General features: G+C 42.1%; 1 protein-coding gene across 6 annotated transcripts in view; it reads right to left on the reverse strand.

Moving 5' to 3' along the window:
• The window catches only part of LOC147010706 (dystrophin-like), a 1018488-nt gene that overhangs the window by 306962 nt on the left and 687731 nt on the right, over positions 1-23795 (reverse strand). For all 6 annotated transcript variants that reach the window (XM_085859617.1, XM_085859614.1, XM_085859615.1 and 3 more), the window contains one exon: positions 7668-7831. In XM_085859617.1, coding sequence (XP_085715743.1) covers positions 7668-7831 — 164 coding nt within the window. The remainder of the gene's footprint in view (positions 1-7667; positions 7832-23795) is intronic.

Genomic DNA, 23795 nt, shown 5'->3' on the forward strand with positions numbered 1-23795 from the left:
ATCTAAGTTCGTTTTATTCATGAACCTTGCATAACAAGCGTGACGGTAACCACACAGAGCTACGTGCCGCCATATTTGTCAGAATGTGGAATCTCAAACAGTTATTCTGCTCTCAGAGGATGAGATGGCTTGAATGCTGATTGTTATAGTTACTCTGCCCTCAGGGCATGAATATTCTGAACAAGGACTGCCAAATGGATGGTTTTTGAAAGTGTCAAAAAGGCAATTTGTGTTCTATCATGTTCAAGTACACAATTCAATTGAAATTAAATAAAGAATTTTAAAGGTTGTCGAAAAAAAAGAATTTCAGAAGTTTATCGCCATTGATGTGTTGCCTTTTACCCACCTTTTTTTTAATGCATTACATGAGTTCTTCATGCTTGTTGTTTGTGTCCTTTACAACATCTTCAAAAACAGTAATTTTCCTGTTTGGAATGATTTTCAATGGTGTTTTACTGCCAGACAGGCAGACAGAGTAAAAAAAAATTCTCACTCCTTTGTGTTAGCACGATCAGGATGGACTCGGAGCCAAAGTACTTCTATTTTTTTGTATACAATGTCGAGGCTCGTATGAGAGCAAACACACACCACACAGCAAGGGGGGCATGAGACAAGAGGGGCGGGAGAGGGAAGGACAAAACAGTCGGGAACAGAGACATTAGGAGATCTGGGGAAGGGAGAGGGATGGGGTGGAGAACATGGGGTATACAAGATGGACATTACAGGGACTTTCAGGAAGGAAAACATGGAATTTGAAGGAGGTGGGTTTGGGGTGGATTAACGGGGGTAGAAAAGATCGAGGTTTTGGATGGGGGAAGATAAGAGGTGGTGGTGAACAGCTGTTTTGAAGGCCTAGAGGGAAGAACAGGATTGAAGAGAGTGAGGGGGTTTATTCCAAAGGCAGGAAAAAAGAGGAATGAAAGAGTGAAGGTGAGCAGCGATTCGTGATTTTGGTAGTTTTACCAGATGGGGGTTGTTGGCGGACCTTGAGTGCCCTGCGGAAATGTGGTGAGGACAAATCGCAGACAGAGCAGGGGAGGGGGGGGCGAGACCGGAGAGGAGATGGTAGAAGACAGAAAGACCACTAACCTGCCTGTGATGAGAGAGTGAGAGGCCCAGAGACTCAGCCTCATCGCAGGAGATGCCAATGATGCTAAATGCCTTGGTTTCTACAGCGTGAAGCCAAGAAAGATGAGAGGCAGGAGAACCAGTCCAAAGAGGAGAGCAGTACTCCATCAGGCTGCGGACAAAAGCTTCGTAAGTGGTCAGGAGCTCAGGTGAGCCGAGGAAGGACTTTGCACAATGGAGGATTCCCAGTCGGCGACTGGCTTTGGTGTCCAGGTTGGAAATGTGGCTTTCCCAGGAAAGATCATGGCAAATAGCGAGACCCAGAAGTTTGAATGAAAGGACTTCTTCCAGAGGATTGTTGAGAAGGAAGATGGTGGGGGGGGGGTTCTAAACGGTCCTTTCGGAGAGACATAGTGAGAGTGTGAGATTTGTCAGGATTGAAAGACATGTTACATGTGTTGAAGCAGTTTGTGATCTGCAGTGAGCGAAGAAGCTCTGGCTTGCTGGTCTGAGGGTTGACAGATGGTATGGCAGAGGGTGGAGTCATCAGGAAAGAGATATAGAGGATTTTCCAGAGAGTCGGAGAGATGATTGATGAAAACCAGAAAAAGAACAGGACCCAGAACGCTACCTTGAAGAACTCCAGCCTGGACAGGAAGAGGGGATGAGAGAACTCCATTTAGGGCCACACATTGACTGCGACAGGAGAGGAAGTCTGTGAGCCATGAGTGGAGATGGCCTTGGATACCACAGGAAGAGAGTTTGGTGAGCAGGGCAGGGCGCTAGACTGTGTCAAAAGAACGCGATATGTCCAGGGATACGGCTCGGATTTCATGTCTGGCATTGAGGACCTCCATCCATTGTTGGGAGAGCAGAAGCAGCATATCCAGGGTAGAGTGACCTGGTCTGAAGCCAAATTAATGATTGGAAATCAAGCCATTGGAGAAGAGGAAGGATATAATGTCTGAAGCGATGATGGATTCCATCACCTTGCTGATGATTGGGAGAAGGCTGATTGTCTGTCATTGCAGGGATCTCTTTTTGCACCTTTGTTATGCAGGAATGACAGATGGTACGAGGTTTTGAATGTTTGCTGATTTCCAAGCAGATGGCAGATGACCTTGAGCAAATGTGAGGGTGAATAGAACAAAGAGAGGGTGAGCAAGAACAGAGGAGCAGGTTTTTAGGACACGTGGGCTGATGCCGTCTGGACCGGTTGCAGAATCTGAGTAAAGGTTTGACAACAAGCTCTCCACTTTGTCAAAAGAAAAGGACACAGAGTCCAGGGACAGTTGGGTGTGACTGGGTAAGGTGGGTACAGAAAGCGATGGGTTTCGGACACAAGACTGCTAAACTACAGGTTCATTTCCCGAATAATGTTCCGATTTGTGTTCATCATATAACATTCAATTGAAATGAAGTTGTTTCTCAATCATAAACTGACGTTGGAAGACAGACAATGCTTGGTGTTGGCATAATGGTGAGGGTGGTGGGCTTGGGATCCAAGGATCCTGAGTTCAAACCCCCCTTGGCTGTTGAATTAATACCAGGTGGGGTTGACTGCTTGTCATCATTCTGAGGTTGGCAAAATGAGTGCCAGCTTGCTGATATCTTGTGTCGGAGTGGCGACCCGTCCAGGAGTGTACCCAATAGCCAAGGAGACTGCTTCGGCAGCACCAACACTCTGCACAGAGTATGGTCCCAATGGATGGATGGTAGACAGACAGACAGACAGACAGACAGAGCCAAAATTAACCAATTTCTTCGCCCACTTTTTCCTTTGTACATCATTGACTCATTGTGGTGTGTAGCCATACTGGGACTCATCATCAATCTACAACTCATGCTGTTTTCATTCTCTAGTCTTCAAAATGAGCTCCAAAATTATGGGTGTATCTTCCAGCCAATCTCAAAAATCACAAACACCACCAGTGCAAAAAGGCTCCACCTGTGAGTCACTCAATGCCAAATGCACCATTCTCTTGCCAACCATTTTACTGTTCCAACCACCTTGCCAAATTCAAAATTCCTGCCGTGATCTCACGTATTTCCAGTCAAGCAATGCAATTCCCTTAATGAGGTGATGGGTGGACCTGGTAGTACACTGGGCACCACCAGAGGTGACCACACCGAAGAAGGGGGACTAGAACGAGGAAAGAATTTTGGACTTGCCAAACTTCATTTATCGTCCACGAATGAGTGCGAGTGGTGAGACATTTGGTTTACCAAATACAATCAGAACAAACAATCGGCCTGTGACTGATTTACAGTCAGATCTTATTGTATTTGAGATAAAACACAGATGAGATAAGTCGAAAACAAGTTCACCATGTCTGAGATGTCCTGTCAATTTCCATTTCACTTTTACCTTCAGTAAATACCATGCAGTCAAATGTTGTTCACAGCTGAACATTTTGAAATAAGTCGATGAATGTAAGACCACAGTAACGTCACCCGTTGTCGGATCCCAGCAACATGATGGCAGCAACACGATAATGTTTGTAATGAAACAAAATTTCACCGTTTAAACCTCAAATTCCTGTGAGGAATATGTCATGATGCGTAACCGCAATCCAGCTGGCCGAAACACCTTTCGTCAAAGCATTTCAGGAGCAATCATCTCCCCAGAGAGGAACACGGGCATGAATATTGTTCAATAAAAGCAGATCTTTATGTGTGTCGTGCAAATTGGCTTGCTGCATAATCACGCACACGTTTCTTTTTTCCCATTTTCATGTACCTTTTCGGCATAGTGCAGGCACTGAGCACCACTCCTTCGACCACTTTGGGCTTTTTGTGTTTGCAGGAAATAAGCAACATCTGCCGCTTTCCACAGTAATTGGTGTTGGGACACGAGCCCCAGAACAGAAATGGCGTGTATGCTATTCAAAATTTTTATATGCATGCTAGTATATGAGAGCGTATTCACATTCACAATGGGTTCAGGCCAAGGACAGTGTATAATCATCCCCAATTTTAGGAATGGACACATTTTCGACAAGACCATGTGTTGTTGGCATCGCACTGTAAAAAGCAAGTTTTGGGTTGACATCATGATCATTGCTCACATCCTGCATATATTGTTGAGGCCTCCTCAGGGCAAAGCAGGACCTCGCAAACACAATACATCACACTCCAAAATACTCAATATCAATTATATTTATTTTCCAAAACCCCACTGTCATTACAGTGAAAGAAAGCTGCATAAAGCAACTTAGAAAAGCTACACAAGGTAAGCCCTTTGCTGTTTCAAACCCTACCTGGGTTCCTTTACAGCTGCAGACTTTTACAAGTAGTACATGCATGAGAATCCCAATGCTACACACTCCCATCAGCTGCCAAATCAGTTTCTTCATTTGTTGGCAAGTTACCAGTAACATCGTAGCCAAACGCACACCACCCGATGCTGTCAAACATGCACCATGTGCAATTGTTGATAACAATCATCATCTGAATACCAAAGGCCAAACCACATCTCTCACCGACAATTGGAGCGAACCACCACTCAGTTCTCACCTAATCAATTATCCCCAGTTATGGCGAGGACTTTATAAAATTACCAGCATTAAACACATCGCTTCGCTGACGGAAGTTGAACAACATAACTTATATACGTTATGGTACAATAATACTTATTGACAATCGATATTTGGAATATTTTTTATTCCAGAAACATGTTGTTTTCTACTAACGATCCAGCATGAATTTTAGTAATACACACATGAATTTGCCAAAAAACAATATTATGAATTTGCTTTATGTTCCGAGGGATCAGATGCTCAATCGTTTTTGCAATTCTCATCGAGTCATGAATAACACACCACCGTAAAGGCCGAGCCTATCGTAAGACGTAATGCCGTAATGACGTCCCAAATGTAATGCCGTCTTACTGCACCGCCATCTTACTAAATCAGTCATGCTGATGTCGAACGTCTGGCATTCAGCCCGTTGTCTACAAACGTCAGATAGTCAGATATATGGGTTATGTTGTTCAACTGCTATTAGCGGAATGATAGGATCGGTTAGGTGCTAGACGCCGGGATGACGTGCACGTCCGTAAAGGCCCCGTCACACCTTGACGTTTTAGCCAGCATATGGCAAGGTATCAAAATGTATGTAAAACGCTGGCGTACACTGAACTATTGATGTTTTTTTTCCAGATTTGGACGTATTCATAAGGAGTTGGACGTATGCATAACATATTGGTAACGTATGCCTAACGTATTAGTAACCCAGAACGTTTCGATAACATATAGTTAACTTATATCAATGAATGCTGAGCGTGTTGTTGGCGTTCACAACCTATGCCCAACGATAGTCTAACTTATGCATAGCGCGGCAGCGTATCGCCGACGATCACGTGGCGCAGGCTATTAATAGGCTGCGGCTCGACGATTCAAATCATAACCACACTAGACATCGAAGTGTCAAGCCGCTGTCACACCTTGACATTTTAGCCAGCGTATGTCGACGTATGAAAAATTTGCCGAATATGCTGGCACACGTCGAATACGTTATGGGTAAGTTTTGTATACGTTAAGAGCACGCTGAAGCACGCTGGCATACGTCGTAGTACGCCAAGTACGTCGACAAATTTTCAGCATGTTGAAATGTTTTTGACGTATGCCAGCGTATGACGCACTTTCCGCATATGCTGGCCATAAGTTGTAGGCATGTTACGCGATCGTTGACACGTTGCTTGTAAGTTACTCATAAGTCGAAACACGTCGAGGTAATGGTTAGCGTCAGTGTTCCAGACTCCCTGGTTTTTTCTTCTTTTTTTTTTCGGTATGACGGTGATGTTGACACTTTAATTTCTAGTGCGGTTATAATATAATATAATTAATAGGCTGCCGCTCAACGATTTAAGTCATAACCGCACTAGAAATTGAAGCGTCAACATCACTGTCATACCGAAAAAAAAAAAGAAAAAAAAACCAGGGAGTCTGGAACACTGACGCTAACCATTACCTTGACGTGTTTCGACTTATGAGTAACTTAAAAGCAACGTGTCAACGATCGCGTAGCGTGCCTACAACACGTTACTCATAGGTTAGAAATAAGTTTTGGGTATGCTAAACATTACCTCGACGTGCTTCGACTTATGAGTAACTTACAAGTAACGTGTGTCGACGTGTGTCAATGATCGCGTAACGTGCCTACAACTTATGGCCATCGTATGCGGAACGTGTGAGTCATACACTGGCATACATCGAAAAATTTCAAGGATGGAAAATTTGTCTTACAGCTTGGCGTACTACGACATATGCCAGCGTACTATGACGTATGCCAGCATACTACGACGTATGCCAGCCTGCTCTTAACGTATACAAAACGTACCCATACGTATTCGACGTGTGCCAGCGTTTTAGACAAATTTTTCATACGTCGGCATACGATGGCTAAAACGTCAAGGTGTGACAGGGCCTTAAAGGCCTAGCCTACCGCTAGCCAAATCACCGTAATGACGTCCCAGCAAAAAGAGCATGATGCACAGAGGGATGGATCGACGGAGAAATCTGGCTACTTTAATATAAGGAAAATATGTTTCGGCACATGTAAAAGCTGAGCAATAGAATGCTGAGAGGCATACAGTAAGTGAGACGGTAATAACAAATGGTAATTACAAAATCATAAATGCACACCCGATTTGATCTAAAATCATGTCTGCTGACCTTTGATAACCAGCTCAGATGAAAACGGTGGAAAATGGTTTAAAAGATGAGAAAATGGTGGCACACATATCTAAAATTTGGAGGAAAACAAGGAGTGGGTTTGGTCAAGTTGGGTGTGCAATTAAGACAGCCTCCAGAGTGACAAAAGATGAAGAGGGAGAGTCATGTGGAAAAGAGAAGAATAAAGAAAATTGGAAGCTACCACCCTCTGCTTCCGAATGCAGAAGATCCACAAGGTTTCACAGACACCAAATAAAAGATAAGCGGTGTGGGATTCAGATGCCCCAGTCAAAGTGAGGATCTGGATCTCATTTGTATCATCCATAATTAAATAAATGGCAGTCATTTATAATTGAGGGGTTCTTGAGGCTCCAACTCAATATAGGTCTCACTCATGGAAATAGTTTATCAAAAGGTGAAAGTTCGAAGTGGTAGAAAGCTTTTAATGACCAATTCAGTCAAACATGGAACGAGAAACATAGGTTCGATTCTGATACACCACATATGTTTGTTCATGTTGTACCAATGTCCTTGTCGTTGTGCATGTGACTACATGTTCAGGCTGATCCACAAGCCTTATATCACAAAACAAAAGAGAAGAGAACAACAAACTGATGATCAAGTGACACAGTCTCTGATGATAGCTTGACAGCACTTATTAATAATGAAAGCATGATGCTCCACAATATTATGGCAAGGAAGTCTCAACATCTCCGCAACTGTGATTGTTCAGGCTGTACTGAGTACATGATGAGCATGTGTGGTTGCATTACCTCAAAAATGTGCATGTGTGGTTGCATTTCATGTGAAATGATTAATCTTCAGCGTCTAAGTATTTAGCGACTAAGCTGCGCCGAGTGCTGTATAAACAAGAATATTATGTAAACCAGCAGTCAGGTGCTGCAGATACATGAATGAACTCACCGTTGCAAGCCGTTGGAGAGATTATCCCAGCAGCGATGGAGGTCAGCCAAGCGGCTGCGAAGTGCTACAGCCTCGGAGGGAGAACTCTGCAGTGCGATCTCCTCCCCTGTAGTGGATACTTCCTCTACGGCAGGACGTCGTTGAGATGCCTGGTTACACAGTTCCTGCAAAGAGAAGGAAAGAAAGAGAGGGAGGAGGATGGGGGGGCGGAGGGGAGAAGGGCAGAAATTAAGGGCATTGTTAAGATAACCACACTGTACTGATCACTACACAAAACGAGCCAATTCGGATTGACAGAGCAGTGCATTGATTACAAATCTTTCCATCAATAAATGTACCCCTCAGTAGATTAAGGTGCTTGAACAAAACGAATTTGCTCTGTCCAAGCTCCTTCTCAAGAAACTTTTTGACTTGGTGACATCCTAGGAGCAGCAATCACACGAGTGTAAAGCTTATATCATTTTAAAAGCGTTCATCAATACCAGTAACTACAGCAGTACAAGCAGAAAGACTGAGCACAACTCACTTCTGATTATCAGTGCTTTCTTTAACATATGGTGACATAACATGGTCTCGTGGTCTCAGTGGCAGGGAGATGAAAACTAAAACTGATTGGACGTACATGCCGAATTTAATTCTGCAGAAATATGTGGCTAGAGCAATTTATATTTTGGATACATATAGCAAAAGTAGTCACACTCTATGCCTATAGATGAGAATGTTAAGCAAAATAACAGCAATGCCAAGTCCTTACACATCTCAGAGCAATTTGGTAGGCCGTTTATATGTTGTGACCTGCATGATGCTAAAAATGCTGCTTTTGTCAACAATAGTCCTGAACTACAAAAACACACACACACACACACACACACACACACACACACACACACACACACACACACACACACACACACACACCCATCGGCAGAAAGGCCGGATGCAATATGCGTGTTGGAGGAATGGCTTGCAAGCAGATGCTATCACCACAACATCAGCAAGATTAGATTAAGGGAAACTTCAAAAGTAATTAAATGTCAGCAAAACATTCATTTTTCTTATTTTCAGTAGAAATGGAAAAAGGAAAGGAAATTGCCAAAAAAAAAAAAACAAAGAACAAATGCTGATTTGTATTTTATGCAAGTCAGTGGAGTGACTGATATAAAACCATTCTTTGTTTTTCACGATAGTTTGTGGTCAATCTTTTCATTTATTTACACTGCAAAAAAAAAAAATCCCATTTCTTTTGAAATCCCATACTTCATATAATTGGGATTTCAGAATAACAAGCTGACGGGTGTGAGAATATTATCGAAGCATGTCGAGATATTTTTGGAAGGAGGGGAGAAGAATCAAGTTGGGAAGAAAAGGCCAGCTGAGATAAATCACCGAGTCCAAAAGCATAAAGTCAGGCCGCTGGTGTGCCTCGGAGGGTGACAGATGGACGAGAGAGCGATAATGCCGAAAAGCTTCAGAATAAAATAAAGCTTTGGGTAATGGTTTGGTTGATATCAAGAAAAGGTGAACTTTCCTATCGTGTTTCCATAATGGCATCGACCTTTTATTACACGTCCACACTAAGCCATTTTTCTTCATAACAAAAGAAAGAGAACATTTCATTCGTGTGATATGAACTCAAACTGTTAAATTATCCGCCGTTTAAACAGCGAAGAGCGCAAAATCGTATTCTTCGAGGCGGCTTGAAGTACCTGCTTCGTCATCAAATGGTATGCCAAAGGTCTGAAAATAAACGTATTTTTGCCTTTTTGGATGCACAAAGACACCTATGCAAGTGCAAAACATGATTGAATACATCAACAAGTTGGACAACATGGACAAAAAAAAAAAATGATTCGAGATGTATTCAGCTGAGCACGTGAGAAGAATACCGATCTGAATGAGACATGTTAACTTGAGAAGGTCCAACGCTGTAACCATGAGCACCATGGGAGAAACAAAGGCATATTTGTTCCTCTACAACTGATGGATGCTTGCAATGGCTGCAGGGCTACTTTGCTTTGAGGCATAGAAGCTAAAAGAGAGAGGGGGAGGAAAAAAACCTCATGGAGCCGTTGGACACTTGCGGCCTTTTACTGCAGCAACAATTCACATTAAACGCTCCATCGCTCACAAAATGGTTGGCTGTACCTCAGGACCACCGTGACAGGTTTATCTGTGACCCACATAATAACGCGATAATATCACTCCAACTACCTTGCAGTCAGCCAACATGTGCTAAACCTCGGCCAGAAATCTGGTTCAGCTGAAACCTTAGTTTCAAAATTGTTCGCAAGTTCCCACTTTGACCGATTCATGAAGGCCGAAACATCATACATGTGTCATCACGACGCGCAGTACTGACAGTCACCGACTGTCCCTTCAAAATGCCAGTGAGGCAAACTGCCTTGTCAAACCCGTTTTTAATATAATAGAGGCTAAGGCTAATCAACAGACAGGATTTTACCAAAGTGGAATTACAACCATTAATCTGACTGCACGTTCCTGCAAGGCTGTTTGCTGACCTCATTAAGGAGTTCCAATCTTTGTTTAATGGTTCGGCGCACGGCAGGAACAGAATGCCCCAAGGTCTAGCCCCAACAGCGGTACCGACCGGCCTGAGCTCCGTCGGGAGGTTTCATAAAAATGGAATAAGGGGAAGTTTTTTTTTTCTCCCTTCAATCAACTGATCAATACTTTTCAAATATAACACTTTCAATTGAGAACTAAAATCTCCAAGGGGTTAAAGAAAGAAAAAAAAAAAAGGAAAGGAAAGTAAATTTATGTTTCAGATAACTACTGGAGATGGCAGACCCCGTGAGGGATAAACCTTTGGAAAAAGTGGAAGTTTTATGTGGCTTTTTAAAGCCCCAGAAACTGTGGAAGAGCTCACACACAATGTGAGTACACAATGTGCTGCAATTAAATCACACTACAAATCCTCCGGAAAGTGAGAGACAGCTTTGCGTGTCATATTAACAGATGTTGCAGACTCCAGGGAGTACAATTTGAACACTTAGTGCAAGATTTGTAAAAATATTTTAAAAACCTATTTGTCATGGCTAATGACCACCTGAATGTATGTATATGCGCTGTATATGTATATGTATGAAAATATATATATATATGAATATATATATATATATATATATGTATATGTATATATATATATATGTATATATATATATATATATATATATATATATATATATGAATACATATATAAATATATATATATATATATATATGAATATATATATATATATATATATATATATATATATATATATATATATATATATATATATATATATATATATATATATATATATATATATATATATATATATATATATATATATATATATATATATATATATATATATATATATATATATATATATATATATATATATATATATATATATATATATATATATATATATATATATATATATATATATATATATATATATATATATATATATATATATATATATATATATATATATATATATATATATATATATATATATATATATATATATATATATATATATATATATATATATATATATATATATATATACCTTAGGGCGTCGCTGCGGCGGCCATACAATTTTCAAGGCAGACACAAGGTAGCCTCAAGGTGCCCACAAGGTGACCGCAAGGCGACTGCAGGGGGGGACCCTAAGGCGAACGTGCGGCTAGACGGACGGTAACGAGTGGGTATATATACCAGTTCTTTTTTTTACTGAAATAAAAATATACCAGTATATATAACTGAATATACTATAACTATAATATACCGTGGTGCCCCCAGAATCGCAACGCCCCATTGTTTGAACAAATTGGAATCCGAACAATTTTTTCGAGAAAATTTTGCCCTGAAAACCTAATACATTTTTAAAAAACCGAACGCAACGTGGCGTTCATGTTTGTTCACGTGTCTCCCCCACCTGTTTGAGCCGCATCTTCGCACTTTGTTCATTCAGTTTGTCGGTGGAAGTCCTCGTGAAAGCATCTCTCGTGTGTCGATTGATACTTTAGGCCTCAGTCACCTTTGCTCTACGGCGAGGATACGGCAGCCGTATGCCCTCTGAATTGACAGAAACGTGCAGCGGCCGCAGAGAAACTGAGGTGGCCTCAGGGAGGCCCTACGCCGTATGGCTATATTTTACAGGTCGTAAGGGCGCCATGGAATTATAGCGCGGAGTTATAACTTTTTTTCATTTCTGCGTTCGCCGTAGCAATTCGACAAGCCAAGCTATGACGTAGATGTGTTCCATGTCGACCGTACGTAGGGTGTACGGTGGGCTTGCGTTATTCGTGCGGCTGCCGTAAGCTTTTCTCAATGAAAAATGAATTTTCCCAACCCCCAAAAAATTACGGCGGCCGCACTATTTCCACGGTCGCCGTACAGTGGCCTTAGGGTCCCCTGCGGTCGCATATATGTATATATATATATATATATATATATATATATATATATATATATATATATATATATATATATATATATATATATATATATATATATATATGCATATATATATATATATATATATGCATATATATATATATATATATGCATATATATATATATGCATATATATATATATGCATATATATATATATGCATATATATATATATGCATATATATATATATATGCATATATATATATATATATATATATATGCATATATATATATGCATATATATATATATATATGCATATATATATATATATATATATATATATATATATATATATATATATATATATATATATAGATATGTGTGTGTGTGTGTAGATATCTTCTTCTTCTTTCGGCTGCTCCCTTTCGGGGTCGCCACAGCGGATCATCCGTATGATCCGCATAGTGATTTGGCACATGTTTTACGCCGGATGCCCTTCCTGACGCAACCCTGGTCGCCTCTTACGACACAGGGATATGGTACACCTATTTTAACCAGGGTATACACCGGCCCAGTATACTGGTAATCATTTCGCCGACCTCGGAAGGATGACAGGCTGAGTCGACCCCCTGGTGTATTAATTCAGTGGCCCAACGGGGCTTGAACTCAGGACCTTTTGGATCCCAAGCCGCTGCCCTAACCACTGCGCCAACACCAGGCTTTTATATGTGGGTGTATATATATATATATATATATATATATATATATATATATATATATATATATATATATATATATATATATATATATATATATATATATGTATGTGTATGTGTGTATATATATATATATATATATATATATATATATATATATATATATATATATATATATATATATATATATTTCATGAGACCTCGTCTTGAATGGCGTGTACAGTTTTTGACACCACATCTTATGAAAGACAAAGTTGCCAAAGAGAGGGTTCAGCGCAGAATGACTCCATCGATTCCGGGCCGAGCTGGACTCAGTGATGAAAAGACAAAATAAGTGCAGACGAGTTTTTACACAAACTTCACAGAGACAGGACCAGGGAGTAAAGGAGAGAAGTGTTTGGAGGGTAACCAGGCAGGGGGGGTGTTTCACTCAGAGCAGTTTGTGCAGCATTGGTCTTCTTGGAAAGGTGGTTGGAGTAGAATCACTATACACCTTTAAATTTGAGTTAGATAGTTGTGTGGGAGCATTGGGGACAGAGGTTTACATGGACATTGGTGGGGATTGTGGGTAGCTGAGGTATGGATTGGTGATTAGATAACTGTACCGTATTTGCGATTGCTGTGAGAGGGTCTTGTCAGGTGAATGTGGTGTCTGTGTTTGTTAATTCCTCATCCTATGACCGTTTCCATTCCCCCCCCCCCCCAATATTTAAAAAAAATAAATATATACATACACACACACATACATGGACTGAAAGGATGACCTTGAGGTACACACACTCGCCTCTAAGCTGTCTCGCCTGGGTTTGAATCTAGACCCAGCTCTAAACTGTCATCCTGGTGTTTCACAGGCAGTGTGGTTCATCAATGCTTGTGCCGTCCCAAACTAGGCATCCTGTCTGCTGGCATTAGTTGGCGGAAGTTAAAGAGCCCATGGTGTCCTTCTCAAAGAGTCGGTGAGCCATCGCCGGCACTCTGAACAAATTAGAAATTCTTGCAATAATTCCTGCTGGGAGAGGGATGGCAAACCAGCCATCATGCCTCTGGCCTAAAACTGCTTCAGCCTTATCCACACTTATGTAACACTCCGTGCCCCCTCCCCCTACTATGAATTCAACTTGATAAACTGTTAGAGTGAATTAATGTGGTGTTGATGTAACACAGGCCTGATGGGCTAAATAAATGGCCTCCTAAGTTCGTCATGTATCCTTCTGTTGTTGCTGAGAGAGACCCCAACATGATGCTGAAGGTAAATGTTTTGCTTCTGAAACCAGAGACCATGTAGCCCTGGAACTTCAAAGCACACACCACAAATATGGCAGTAACAGTCTTGTGCTTGGCTTCGTCTGGGTCGGTCACATCACAGACATTTTTGATGAACACCATGAGACCTCCATTGGGTGACTCTTAGATAAGACCGGACACACGTTTTAAAACACAATATCGAGAATGTGACAAATATACTCGGGAAAGTATCCCACAGTGCCTCGCGATGGTACGTATCACCTCCTTTTCAGAGACCTTTTCCACCTTTCACCATGCCCAGACATGTCGACTGTTTCTGAAGTGAAACACAATAAGGATTCGGCACTTTTCTATTCTACCTTCAATGAAAACTCTTCCACTCTTCTTTACCAATATTTTTTCCCACTTTTCTGTCTGTTTTATAGGCTTTTAACTTTTCTTTAAAACTCCCCACAAATGCTTCATGTGCTCTTACAAACCAGTGATATAATCGTTCACCCCATGCTCGTTTATTGTGCACACAAAAGTTGTGGACTAAAGAGCAATTTATCCCAAAAGATAAAGTGTTACCACTTAAAGTGGCTTTCCAATCAATCATGGAGTGAGCCAATCCATTACGAGTGGTGTGTGCGGTATATGCATTAAACCAGTGAGGCTCAGATCCCAAGTTACAAGCTCGTTGTACCTCAAAGCACGTCCACACTACATCACACACCCAGAATTATATCGCACACTGCACGAGTGTCAAGCACAACCTGAAAACTTTAGCATTCTCCAGCACATGTCCATTTCCAGTGTGCAGGATGGCTGGACTGGTTTGATAAGATTGAGTGTTCACTTTCAAGAAAGAGCCAGGAAAGTTAGGCCTAGTTCTAGATCCTGGCTGCTGACACTTCAGAAATCGCTCCAATTGGCAATATCAATGTACAGTGGCCTGCAAAGGTATTCACCCCCCTTCCAATAATGCCACATTTCGATGAATTACAAATCATGTTGAAACAGTTTTTCCAAATGAAGATTATTATTCATAACTGAGGAGATCAAACCAAACACTGTTATATTTGGAGGTGGTTACATGTCAGGAATACCTGCAAAAACACATGTACAAATCAAAATTAACTGGTTGTAAAAGTATTCAGCAGCTGAGGTCAACACTTGGTGGAAGCACCTTTTGCAGCAATGACTGCTATGATTGTTTCTGGGTAAGTCTCGACCAGCTTTACACAGTGAGATGGTGAAATCTTTTCCCATTCTTCACGTGAAAATTGCTCTTGTTCTGCCGAGTTTGTTTGATGGGGATCGTCGATGGACTGCAATCTTCAAGTCTCATTGTAAATGTTCAACTGGGTTCAAGTCAGGACTTTGACTGGGCCACTCAAGAACATTGATCTTCCTTTTATTCAGTCACTCCAGTGTGGCTTTAGCTTTGTGCTTCGGATCATTGTCCTGCTGAAATGTGAATCTCCTACCCAGTTTCAGATTCATGTCTGATTCAAGCAGGTTTTCATCAAGGATTCTCCTGTACTTTGCACCCTCTATTGCCCTTCTATCCTGACAACCTTGCCAGTCCCTGCTGATGAAAAGCAGCCCCATAACATGATGCTGCCACCACCATGAGTGACAGTAGGGATGGTGTTAACTGGGTGATATGCAGTGTTCGGCTTGTTCCAGACATAACGGTTTGAATTTAGACAAAAAAGTTCAATTTTTGTCTTGTCTAACCACAAAACCTCTCCACATACCTGAAGTATTGTTAAGATGCTTTTTCACAAACTCCATACGAGCTTTGAGATGCCTTTTTCAGTGATGGTGTCTTTCTTGCCACCTGTCCATGTAGGTCAGCTTTGTGAAGGGAACGGGATAGTGTTGATTGATGACCACTGACCCCATCTTGGACAAAGAGCCTTGGAGATCTTTCAATGTCAGTGCTCGATTTCCAGGAACATCCCAAACCAGTTTCCTGCTTGAGCAGCTGCTGAGTTTGGAAGGGTGACCTGATCTGGGTCGAGTCTGGGTGTTATGGTACATCTTACACTTCCTTAATGATGGATTTCACTGTATTCAAAGGGATAATGAGCGATTTTTAAATCTTCTTATAACCCTCTCCTGAACGGTGCTTCTCCACCACTTCATGTCGAACATCTTTGGAAAGCTCCTTGGTCTTCATGTTTGCCTTATTGGTTGACCAAGTGAGTTGCACCTTCAAACTTTGATGTGGTGGAGCTCAATTTTAAAGTTAAACCACGAATTACATTCATGTGAAACCTATTACACTTATTTTGTAACTTTTCAACCAAATAATTTACTCCTGAAGTGATTTAGGATTCATTAGGCAAAGGGGTTGAACACTTATGTAACTGAGAATCATCTGATTTTCTCTGTTAATTAAACTTACTCACATTTTATCCACATTTTTAAAGCTTTATCATTATGCAGTAGTTTGTGAAGACTCCATGTATTAAGTTTGATTTGAAAGCATCACTAAATCAGCTCAGGTGGCATCAAAATGTGAAAACTTTGGAGGGGGGTGAATACTTTTGCAAATCACTGCATAATGGAAATTAAATGTTATCGCTGGTGTTCACCACAATGGATTTTTTTTAACCTCTGCCACTGAAGGTGGATGAAGGTTATGTTTTCAGCCATGTTTGTTTGTCTGTTTGTGAGCAGAATATCTCAAAAAGTTATGAGCGGATTCAAACACAACTTTATCGAGAGTTTGGGTGTATGACACGAACGAATGGATTACATTTTGGTGAAGATCCGGATCCGGACATGAGAAATTTTAAAACTGATTCTTCACAATTGAGAGATGGCCAAAACGATATATAGTGCAATATCTCAAAAACCTATGGATGGATTTGCATGAAACTTGGTGGAATGGTTGGGTGTGTGACAAGGACAAATTCATTCGATTTTGATTAAGGTCCGGATGCAGATCTATCCTATCATGGGATACAAAACACAAATAGTTCAGCCTGGTGGAGGTATGCATGCTCCTGAATACCACTCTAGTTTTGCTTTGCAAATACATTCAGTGAACATTTATTGCAAAACAACAACGGGTTTGTCACAAACACTTAAACAAAACAAATTATCTTGAAAATATAGTACAGGTTGAACGTATCGGTAGCATCGATGCTCTAACAGTTTCTGCTATATTTTGCAAAGGCCTCTCAACAAAATATATTTCATTCTCTTATTTTCAGCAAAGATTCAATCAGTCGTGTCATCTATCTAATACAGATGGAAAACAATAGTTTTCTCAGGCTCGGGATGTTTTCCTCACAATAGGACTGAAAAGTAAACTTCAGAAACCAAAACATTTTCAATCCATCAAATTCCTTTTCATTTTTTCCTTTCGAGAATAGTTGAGGAAGAAAGTTTACTTTAACTTTTTCACTTAATGCCAATATTTCAAAAAAGATTTTCACAGATATTAGCATCACAATGCATTGGGGGGAAAGAAACTACTCCGTGATGTGCCAGACTTTGTGCGGACAAGCTACATTGCAAATATTTTCTGCAGATTCAGCACGCACGTACTTCTGTTCACTTTCTTCTAACAGGGAAAACTATTTCTCACACCTCGATATCCAAAAGCACTCACCACCTAACTCATCTTTCAATGATAAAGGGCATGTCCACACATTGTTGCTTCATTAATGGCTGGATGAACAGCAGGTTTATGCCATACTGGATCGTCACAAACCGTCATTAAACTTGCTATTACAAAAATTGAGATTAGCAATATATTGTTGTTTTTTTATGGAGCTCGCCTTTCACAAGTCCAAAAGCTATTTTAGGTGGGAGGTGTTGATCGAGAAAAATATACGTGGACACACACGGACACATACACACACACAAACACACACACACACACACACACACACACACACACACACACACACACACACACACACACACATGATTGTTGTTAATGTGATTTATTTATGTAGCATCATGGCACACAGATGAGATGTGAACCTCTGACAGACATAAATGCTGAATAATTACACATCCATTTCATTGTGATCTAATCACATAATGCTGTGTTGTAGTGAATGCTTTCACATGAGGATCCAAAGTGGAAGTATCAATCTCAATAGCGAGTATGTCCACCTCCGGCAGCAATCACTGCATTGCACCGTCATTGCATTGACCATATGAGTACTCGAATCTGAGCCGGGAGAATGGCATTCCACGTCAGAATCATGTCCTGTTCCAGCTCATCGAGAGTCTGTAGCAATCGTGGAAAGGTTCGAACCTTATATTCTTAGATGTTCTTTGATGTTCCTCGATGTTCAATTGGATTTAAATCTGGCGAGATCGGAGGCCAGGGTGTCACGACATTAAAATTGGCATTGACAAGATTGTTCTTTGTTCACATGTCCCTGTGAGCATGAGCATTATTGTGCAAAAAGATAATTCATGGACCATGTTGTTGAGGGGTAGGCAACACATGTTGCTGTAAAATCTCATTAATGTATCACTCTGCCATCAGATTGTCATGGATATGGATCAAGTTGGTGTGGAAGGTTTCAGCAATACCACCCCACATCATGGCACGTCCACATCCAAAATTTGCAGCTTCCTGGACACAGACTGGGGCATATCACTCACAGAGACTTCTGCAGAACCGTGCATGGACATCATGGCTTTCAAAGAGAAACCTAGAATAATCACTTAACATTATTCACTTGAAAAATTGCCTCAATGTCCATTGGATGCACTGATTTGAGTACTGCTACCATGCTTGGATGAGTCACAGTGCAAGTCTTGGGTAATGAACGTGACGAGTATGGATCCCTGCATCACTGAGACACCTCAAAATGGAGTTAACACTTATCATGTGAGGTCGATGTAGTGTGTTTGCAGTTTGAAACTGATTCCGTCGTGAGTGGAGGTCATTATCCTGGGACGTCCACCTCTTAGCATATTTCTGGTTGATCCAGTGACTTGATAACGTCTTACGTCATAAACAGTTACTCTCTTCAAGTTAAAAATCCTTGAAACATGGATAATGGAAGACCCTGCTTGAATGTGTCCAATGATTTGATTCCTCTCATTTTCTGACAGAAGTGGCATTAAAATGGATTGTTAAAAATGGTAATCAGTATGTTTTTTTGGATGAACCAAAGCAGCTTTGCTGGTGTCTCAGATAGACTGTTTTAAATATTCTTAGAATGCCTCACGTCACCTCTAAAAATAAATGGGTGAATGAGTTGCACGTGCTGAACAATTATTGCATGAGACAATTACGTTAAGTGGAAACTCGGAATCAGGTGTTCTGCACATCCCTTGTGCCATAAACGCACTTTGAATGTACGCTAGAACAGTCCTTCAATAATTACATTATCAATCAATTTTACATGCTCAGCTATTTTAATGGTGAAGAGTGCATGTGTGTGTGTGTGTGTGTGTGTATAAACTGTATATGTATGTGTATAAACTGTATATGTATGTGTATATTTTTATATATATATATATATATATATATATATATATATATATATATATATATATATTGTTATGGGAATAACCTTTCGGGGTTAATAAAACAGTTTATTAGAGTTATTTGTTAGCATTTGTTTTGATAAGCGTGACGCACTATTTGTGCAATAGTTATGAATTGCGTATCTCCAGATAGATGTCTGTTGTCCCTATCCTCCTGTTTTGTCCTCTCCTCTTCAAACCTCTAGCTGTGTGTTTTTAATGTTCTTTTCCTCTGTTTACTGTTTAGATGTGTGAGCCTTGCAGGTCAAGCCATGAGGGTGTGCATGTGAGTGAATCTGCTTGAAGGAAGCTGTCAATTAGCCTCACGACAAGAGCTGATTTTTGGGGCGAAACCACATCAAGGAAGTTGGCAATTAGCCTCATCATGGGAGCTCACACAACCCAGCACGAGGCGATATCAGCGGTTATCTCATGTGCAGTTGTCAGTTGGCGACACAGCTCAGGCAGAGAGGCTGTTGGCCATTACAGCTCGTCTGAGAGAGTGACTGTTACACCAGAGGAGAGGCAGTTGTTTGGAGGAACGGCTGTCATGCAGAAGGGAAGATAATGACTGAGTCCCTGAGTGTGCAGAGCTGAGTGTGCTGGAGCTAAGAACATTTAATCCCCAGAGCAAAGAGGGCTTTGAGGGAGTGACAATTATGGACCTTGAGTTTTTACGCTGGGTTGCACCAGAGCTGCCGAAATGTCAAACTCTGATCTGGGACTCCTGCACAGCTTGCCTCCTGGTTTGAAATAGACCTCTCGGCATTGTTTCGACTGTATTTCCTGCATTATATTCTTGTGGAGTGCATGTGTGGGACCTAATATATGAATCATGGAGAAATCTGTGATGTGTGAGTTGTTTGAGGGTGTAAAGGGATAAACGGGTTCATTTACTGATTCATTTATATTCGTTCATTGCATACTGGTTGTTATTGCTTCATGTAATCTTCTCCTGTGCCATTTACTTATAAATAAATGTACCTGCCTTGGAGTTGGATTCTGCTGGTTGCCAGGTCAGGTCAGATATGGCAGCATGTGCCGAAGCAGTGCATCGCTGGGTCCATTTTCCGCTGGTACTCCAAAGGCCTCCGGCTGGCCATCCCCCAGGCAGATGCCTAGCCTATCCCCATCTCCTTGAGATACTGATGAAGCTGCTGCAACCACAAGGCACGTGGTCGGCCCATTGGACTCTTCCACTCACGAGGCTCCCTCACTGACAGAATCTGGTGAGCAGGATCAGCTTCAGGAAAACTAGCCACGTGTCCACACAGATTCAGCTGACGCTCACAGACTAGGCAGGTGACAAATCTCATTTGAGTCTCTCTCAGCAACCGTTCATGAAGACTTCGATTTTCGTACTCCTGCATATATACCGACAGCGCCACACCCCATGATCTAGTGAATCCATGATTCCACAGGCCCAAAACAGACGTCTATTGACCTATGGCTCACAGACAGCAGAGACATGAATATCACTGCCAAGGTAAGTGAATCTCTAGATGACCTCAACATCCTCACCACAAACAGGTACTGACAAGATAGCAGCACCCAAGATCATTGAAAGCCTGGATTTTAGTTTTGACCAAGGAAACCCAAAATCTCAGTGGTCTGACTTCTCATTCAGCACTTCGAGGGCCCCCGAAAGGAGATCTAGAGTCTCTGCAAAGATGACTGCATCGTCTGCAAAATCATGGTCAGCGATCTTGACATTCCCAAATGATGCACCGCAGCTTGACCTCTCCGACATCCTTCCCAGAATCCAGTCCATACAAGCGCTGAAAAGTGTGGGGCCAGTACACACCCCTGACGAACTCCATTAACAGCTGGAAATAAGTCGGAGATGGTATCACCACATCTCACAGCGCTCTCAGTCCCATAGTATAGCTCAGACATCAGATGGATCAGTTTTGGTGGCACCCCACGAAGACCAACAATCCTTCAGAGAGCATCCCAATTCACTGAATCAAACGCATTGCAGAGATCAACATAGGCCGCCAGCATTCCCTCCAAAGCTCCCATCTGTATTCAGTGAGGAACCGAAGGGCAGGAATACAGTCAATTGTTGACCTCTTTGGTGTGAAGCCCCCCCCCCCCCCCGTCGTTGGTGCTCAAGCAGATGGTGGTGAACCCTATCAAAAATTATCCAAGCAAAGACATTGCCCAGCACTGAGAGCAGCATCACTCCTCGGTAGTTGTTGCAGTCTTGGCAATCACCCTTCCATTTCCAGAGTGGGACAACAAGGCCCCTCTTCCAGTTAGTTGGAATGATGCCTGTGTTCCAGGCAGAGCACAAAACTGCATGCAACGACATGAGTACAGCATTTCCACCAGCCTTGAGAAGTTCACCATGGATGCCACAGATCCCAGGGGCTTTACCCCATTTCAACCGGTCCATCGCAGCCTGCGTGTCCACAAATGAAGGTTGATCAGAGTTGATTGGAGGGTCAGCAATGGGGATAGTAACACCCCTGACATCCAACTCAACAGCTGGTGGATCAGCCTGGTACAGCCGCTCAAAGTAACTTGCCCAACAGGCCTTCATTTCGGACTCCTCTGTCAAGAGCCCACCACCCTCCGCTCTAACTGCAGCACACCTGGGGATGGGCTTGGAGGAATGCAATGCGCAAATTCCCCTGGAAGCATGATGAGAATAACTTGACCACAGGTGATGCTCTACCTCCTCACAGATTCCTCACACATACGCCTACTTGTTCACTCTCAGCGCATGTACAGTTTTATGCCTCAACTCCCTGAACAACTCAGCTCTGCCATTAAGTCTGGCCCCGTGACTCTGGTCAATGGTATCCAGTGTCCTTTGAGAGACAAAATTCTTCTTTGTCCTCTGGTGAGTTCCAAGACATCCACTGGCAACATCCAGGATGGTGGTCTTGAAAGCACTCCACAACTCTTCAGGATTCCCCAAAGCACCCAGACTCCCCAAATCCCTACTCAGCCTGTTCGCAAACTCCTCAGCTAACCTCTCATCCTTGAGCTTGCCAACATCCAGCCTGGGCTGGGATGGGACCATTCTCCCGATTTAAACTGCAACTTCAGAGTTGCTCCCACAAGCCTGTGGTCAGTATTGAGGAAATGAGCACTCCGGTAGACCCTGCAGCTCTGGATCATCCTCCAGTAACAATCAACGAGCACATGGTCAATATCCTTTGCCACACCACCAGCATTGGAATACCAAGTCCAGTGATGAATCTGTGAGTGCTGAAACCATGAACCAACCACCCTAAGTCCATGACTTCTTGCAAAGTCAAGGAACTTAGTGCTATTCTGGTTCACAGTTTCAGACCCATGGGGACCAACACACGTCTCATCACCATCCCAATCAGTTCCAGTCGATGCATTGAAATCACCCAAGACTAGAAGAGTATCTCACCTGGCGCACTGATCAACCCCAGACTCGAGCGTGGCATAGAATGCGTCCTTCACGGTGGGATCACTCGCCTCAGTCGGAGAATATCCAGAGACCAGGGAAATGACACCCAAGGAGTGACGAATCCTTCGTCTCATGATACGCTCGTTGACCGGAGTTACCTCGATTATCATTGGAGTCAGCTTATTGGACACAGCTACAGCAACTCCTTGGGCATGGTAACCATCAGAGCGACCAGACCAATATTAGGTGTAACCCCCCACCATGATCTCGCCACTAACCGGTCTCCGAACCTCAGAGAGTGCTGCAATACTGATGTTCAAACACTTGAGCTCAGATGATAACAGAGACAGGTGTTCATCATCTCTTGGGGAGAGGACATTCCAGGCACCCACCCGAAGGGACCGCCTCAGGTTAACCCAAGGAGACCGCCGTCTGGTGGACGACACCTCAGTACCACTCCAACACACACCACCACCATCCAACCCGGGAAGGTTACCCTGTCGTTTTCCTCCTATCATCAAAGAGTGGGGGCCCCGAAGGCTTTTCCTCAATCCTGTCATCCGGTGAAATCCCCTGCGAAGGGCAGCTGCACATGAGTTACTCCCACGGAGTGGGTTTTCAATTTTCTTTGCGTTTTTCTTGTGATTTGCAGAGTGAAGGGTTTTACGGCGGCCGGAGTGCAAATCCTACCACCAACCTCCTTATAAAAAGTAAGTAAATAAAAAAAAATAAATCCTGCCTCCAACCTCCTAAGTTCACCATGTAATATTACGACTGTGTAATACCGAGGTGAAGTCCACTGAGCTTTCTGTGAAATGTTTAATTCTGAGTGGTGAAATGAGGTTTACAAAAAAAAACCCAATAA

This window comes from Eptatretus burgeri, chromosome 16 (assembly GCF_056783735.1).
Source record: "Eptatretus burgeri isolate ZD-2024b chromosome 16, Ebu_testis_v1, whole genome shotgun sequence".
In the NCBI taxonomy this organism is placed as follows: Eukaryota; Metazoa; Chordata; class Myxini; order Myxiniformes; family Myxinidae; genus Eptatretus; species Eptatretus burgeri.